Raw genomic sequence first — 6,026 nt, 5'->3', positions numbered from 1 at the left:
ATCTGCTGCTAGATTGTGTACTCCAAAAGCATCATGTAACATTCCTACCATGTCATCACTCTTATAGTTCTTTTGCTCTAAATGAACTCCATGTGAAGGACTTAACAATGATGTTGTTTCTCCGTGATAAAACCACGAATCATATCCTGGCATAATTCCATTGACCACAAAATGATCGAATGCGTCAGCCCGAATTTGGTGGTAGTAAAGCACACATTTTTGACAAGGGCACGGAATTTTTACATCGACGGAACTGTTTTCAAATGCAAAATTAAGAAAGGCCTCTACTCCATCCAAATATTCTTTACTTACTCTGCTATAGTCTACCCATCTCTTTGCCTTGTTACTATCCATATGAAAACACTGAAAAAGAGTATCAAAATAGCTAAATTAAACGCACACTATAAAAACATCCTACCAGAATATATACAGTTGCTCATAAACTGATGCTAAATTACAAATCACAGAAAGCCGGAAACTCTTAACCAGATATTCCAGATTTGTATGGGATTTCATTTGAAACAAATAACATAATTTTATTAGAGCATTATTCATTAGTATTAGCTGGAAATGTTATCCATAAACTGATGCAAGCAACCATATTAAGTTTATCCAGAAATAAAAAAACACATTTTAATGAAGTAAATCAGTTTACTAATTTATATAAACATATGTTTACTAATCAGTTTCTTAACAATGGATACAGTTTACTAAACTGATTCAGCTTAGTAAACTGAATCAGTTCATCTTATTTTCTTTTCGTCAGCTCCTCCGTTAAGTTTACTAAGCATGTGTTAATATAAATTAGTGTTTGGAGTAAGCTGAAACTGTTTCCATTTAAGAAATTGATTTGTTAACAACAATGGAAACAGCCCCAAATCCGTCAAATTGGACATAAACGCTAAAATACAAGCCCCAGATGTCAAATTGAAAATAAACACTAAAATACAAGCCCCAGATGTCAAATTGAAAATAAACACTAAAATACAAGCCTGCATTATAACTTCAAATTGCCATCTGAGATACTTACGAGTCTCTTAATTAACACATGTTTACTAAACTGTGTTAATGGCAATTTAGCTCCCTAAAATTTCATATGGCAATTTGAAGTTAATGGCAATTCATCATATGATAATATATAACAAAAACATAATAATAATGCGCAGAAAAAAGCCGTTGAGTAAAAAATATTTAGTCCCTGAAATTTCATCCAAGAGTTTCAGTTGTAGCAATTTAGCTCTTGATCTATGATTGGATTCTAATTTCATTCTCAGAGTTTCAAATTTGTAATCAAGCCAATAGCATAAAGAGAATATCATTGATTTGCTAATTCATTCACTAATTCCTCCTAATTAGTAACCACTATATATATACATGCACCACCTCTCATTCTATAGAATTAGGTCTCCTTTAACATTAATATATATGTATATATATATCCACCTCACCTCTTCTCCCAGCCCATTTGCTACAAATATATCTTAAGTGAGTGATTTGGAAAACTTGTTGGTGTGAGAGCTTGAAGCTGCCAGTATGATTTGGTTGAAGGCTAGCTAGCTACAAGATATGTTTGCAGATATATATATATATATAAAAGATTTTATGATCACTTGGTACTTGTTTGGGAGTATAAGGAATTAGTTCATATATGGTTGTTGTTTTAGATCCCACTATCTCTCAATTAACTAACTAAAAAAAATTAGGTTTGAAAAATAGAATGATTTAAATAAGCTTATCAAATCAACTTGAGAATATATAAAATTTGAAAAATAGATGGAATGATAAATAAGTCAATGTCTCTAATAATTATTTATATTCAAATTATGGATTCAAAATTAACTTCAAATTTTGAGTTTTATTCATAAATTTAAATCTGAATTCATTAATTTAAAATTTAGAATTACTTCAAATTTTTAAAATTTAGATACACAGTAAAAAAATTAAAGTTAGAAAAAAAATTAATTGATAAATAGATTTATACCACCAATAATTATTTAAATTTAAAATATAAATATAATTTNGGTGGAAGAGGATGAATTGTCGGTGGCGTCGACGACGGCTGTGCCCGACGGCAGGAGATGATGGGGAGGACGTCGGCCGCCTCCCATCGCTTCAGCAGTCGTCCCGCTGAGTTCTCTTGGAACCGCTTTTCTTGAGCGCTGCCGATCGCTGCGGTGAATATATAGGCCTCAATTGTCAACGAACTTAAAAAGCAGAGGAAGTACGACGATACGCAACCGTGCATACGCAAAGCAGTTTCTGGAAGTACGGGGATAACATATATCCCCCTTATTTCGCAAACGGAAATATTTTTTTTCGTTGGGATAAAATATTTCGAAAAAATTTAGTTATTTTTTATTATTTTAAAATAACTAGTTGAGCATATGTGAAAATTTACGCGTAATAATTATTTTAATAGTTATCTTAAATTAACATAAATTTTTATGGTCATATTTATTCAAAAATTTATAATTAACAAAAAAAAATTTTAAAATTTTAAAAAATATATTTATTTGCTATATTTTAATAAAAAATAACTGTTATATTCTAACTAAAATTTAAAAAATAGTTATTGCCAACACTAATTATAACTATACGAAATTTAAAATTTTTTTTCTACTAACGAATTAAGTATTTGTCAATTTTTTTTACCTAAATTTACCCTCTTATCAAATTTCACTCTTTAAATATGTACCCTATCTCCTAATAACCGCCCGCCACCTACATAATATCCCATCACGTAATATCTTCCGTATATATAATATTTAATCATATTTTTTTAAAGTAAATATATAAAAATTATCTCAATTTTATCTACTAATATTTAAAATATGAGATATTTTTTAATAAAATATAACATATGAATTTACAATTTAAAAATGTAAACTTTGTGATTCGCAAATTTATATTAATTTTAGATAATTATTAAAATAGTTGTTGAATATTTGCTGTAGCCCCATAAAAGAATATTCCATACTCATCAAAAATATAAAAATCTCTACGTAACACACATTGAAAATATTTAGTATACACTACCTCTCAATTAACTTACTAAAAAGAAATTAAGTTTGGAAAATAAAATAATTTAAATAAGCTTATCAAATCAACTTTAAATTTTAAATTTAGTTCATAATTTCAAATGTGAATTAATATTTTAATTCAAAATTTGAAATTAATTAAAATTTTAATATTTGGGTGTGTAAGCAGTATTTCAAATTGAAAATAATTTATTAACTTGAAAATATATAAAATTTGAAAAATAGATGGAATGATAAATAATCTCTAATAATTATTTATATTCAAATTATGGATTCAAAATTAACTTCAAATTTTGAGTTTTGTTCATAAATTTAAATCTAAATTCATTAATTTAAAATTTAGAATTACTTCCAAATTTTAAACTTTGGATACACAGTAAAAAAATTAAAGTTACAAAAAAATTAATTGATAAATAGATTTATACCACCAATAATTATTTAAATTTAAAATATAAATATAATTTTAATTTAATTAAATGTGACGTGCATCGCACATGCACTATAACTAGTACCTATAAAACTTGAATGAATGATATGGTTAATATATGATTGGAATTATATTAATAGAAAGTGGCATTTTGAAAAAGAAAAAAGTTTTAAAATCTCCTCTTTTATAAGTAGTATAGATCTTAGTTAGTTAATTCACGAATAATTCGTGAATTGTTTGTGAATTATTGAATAATCGAATAAAACGGTCTGTTTATATTTTTTTTTTCAAATATTTACAATAATACGTGAATTTGTGAGTTTATATGGCTATTATTCGTGAATAATTCACGATTGCTAAATTGTTTGACGAAAAAAAAGAGGTGTACACCCGTCTTGCACGTCCTGAAGGAAGGAAAAAAAATGCTAAGGTCGAAAAACTCTCACCTGTAAAAAAAAATCCCCCCGCTCAATAAACATGCCCTAGACTTTTCATCCGTGTCACTCTTGCCTCCTCCCCTACCCCCCGCCGCACGCCGCTCGTTGTTGAAACTCCCCACGAGGCCACGCGCCGCTCGCCATCAAAATTTCAGAACCCCCAATCATAATATGCAGATATTTTCACTAGTATAGGTATAGATTATTGATTATAGAAGATTGTAAATTACAGATTTGCATGAACTTGGCTTTAGAATGGATAGGAGGATAATCTGGGTTTGAACCCGACCTACAATCGAATCTGATCCACCTTCCCTCCCTTCTCCTTCTTCCTTTCTCACCCTTTCAGTACTTTAGCCCACCCCAAGCTAGGGCTGGCAATCCAGCTCGTCGTTCACGAGCCAGNAACGAAATCCCGCGAGCGAAAAAACGCCGACTTATGTAAGATTTAATGTCGTCCATTTTTTCCCCTCAAATATTTATCATCTCTTATTTCTTATTTTTTATGTCAGCATAAATTAAACTAAAAATCTTTACTTTTCTTTCCAGTCTTGATGATGCTCCCTCTACAGATGAAGACAAGATGTGAAGGATTACATTTAATATTGCATTTTACTCTTGCATTATGCTGAAAGACTATTTTTAATATTGTAGTACTCCTCCATTATATTATGTGTACTGAAGTTGTATTAGAACTTTCTACTATCAATTTATTAATGTTATAATTAACATAAATTTTGTCTTACTATTAGTTTATTTAAACTATTTACCGCAATATACCTATAAACACCGCAGCGAAGCGCGGGTCTACACTAGTTACACACATTACACACACACGCCCGCCTCTCTCTTTCTCTCTCTCTCTCTACGCCCGAAGACCCCTCGGCAGCGCTCTTCCGTCTTCACCGTTCGCACACTCCCGGCAGCGCATTCTTTGCCGTTCGCATATCTCGATGGAACTCCGGTAGCGGCGCTTTCAGCAGGTTCGTTTTTCGTCTTCCAAGATCTTCATCTTTCCTTTTTCTCTTTTTCTTATGGTTTTTTTTAGCAGAATATAAGGAATTTTTTTTCTTGAGCTTCTAATTAGAGTTTGATATGAATTTTCTTACAGAAATTTAGGTAGATCGTATCCTGCTCAACTTCCTACCCGTCGAGCAAAATATTTTTGTAAGGTAGCAATAATCGAGCCAACGGGCCAAAAACGAGCTAGTGCAAATAACTTGCGAGCCGATCACGAGCTGGACATTTGACGCTCATCACGAGCTCGAGCCGAAGACGAGCCGACCTTGAGCACTTTCGAGCCGATCTCGAGCTGGCTCTGGCTCGCTTGAGTTCGGCTCGTTGACAGCCGGCCCAAGCCCAACAAGTCGGGCAGTTCGGCACCACCACCCACCACGCACCAAGCGACGGCCGCAGGAGACGATGGGATAGGGCTAGGAGCCCGATTTGCAATGACAGTGGTGATTGAGAGGGAGGAGTGGGAGCTGAACCCCCTCGCCTACGTTTTCCTTTTCGTCTCCTGCTTTGCGTCCATCTTCCTCTGCCCATACTTTTCGAAGGGCTCAGCGAAAGGTGCCGCGTCCGCATATCCTTTCGATCTCGGCCCTTCTGCGCCATTCCTGCGGTTCCAACGAAGCTTCTTGCTAATCTACTCCATAGCTTCAGGTTTTCGCATCTGGGAACACCCCACCTGTCTTCACTTTAACATTTACGCCTTTTTGTTTTTTTTCCCTTTTCCGCTTGGTTGTGATTGTGGCCATGTTTGGATGCATAAATATCTTGTTCGACATATTTTTTTTTCTTGATTTACACAAAACGCCGTAGTATTTGGTGGGCGAGCAGCGAGATCAAATGTTATGAAATTGAATACCATATTCGGCCCTCAAATTTTATTCTTGGAATAAAATAAATTATCTCGAAGAGAAAATATGCTATCCTATCAAATCATGACCGTCAAGAACTTTCCATGAGCAAAAACTAAATCCTCAGCCTCCAATCACAAAAGTAAAATTCCATACTGAACAAGTTATATAACTTACTCCTAAATCCAAACAGGGCCTTTATGCTCTCGAATAAGACTTAGGTGCTGTATTGTGCTTTCCTTTGATACCCTTCTTGTAATTT

At 32.9% G+C, this 6,026-nt stretch overlaps 1 protein-coding gene across 6 annotated transcripts in view; it reads left to right on the top strand.

Annotated features, from left to right (window-relative positions):
* Positions 5,265–6,026, top strand: part of LOC109711520 (molybdate-anion transporter) — a 35,727-nt gene continuing 34,965 nt past the window's right edge. For 2 of the 6 annotated variants that reach the window (XR_002216631.1, XR_002216629.1), the window contains exon 1: positions 5,266–5,567. Coding sequence is in view for 3 of the 6 variants with exons in the window: in XM_020234617.1 (XP_020090206.1) it covers positions 5,354–5,567 (214 nt within the window). In the remaining 3 variants the exon portion in view is untranslated. Of the gene's footprint in view, positions 5,568–6,026 lie in introns of all 6 variants that reach the window. The other 4 variants (XR_002216630.1, XM_020234617.1, XM_020234616.1 and 1 more) reach the window with 4 other exon arrangements.

This window comes from Ananas comosus, linkage group 6, assembly GCF_001540865.1.
Source record: "Ananas comosus cultivar F153 linkage group 6, ASM154086v1, whole genome shotgun sequence".
NCBI lineage: Eukaryota > Viridiplantae > Streptophyta > Magnoliopsida > Poales > Bromeliaceae > Ananas > Ananas comosus.
Note: the sequence above shows the minus strand (reverse complement) of the source record. Positions and strands in the feature narration are given on the sequence as shown.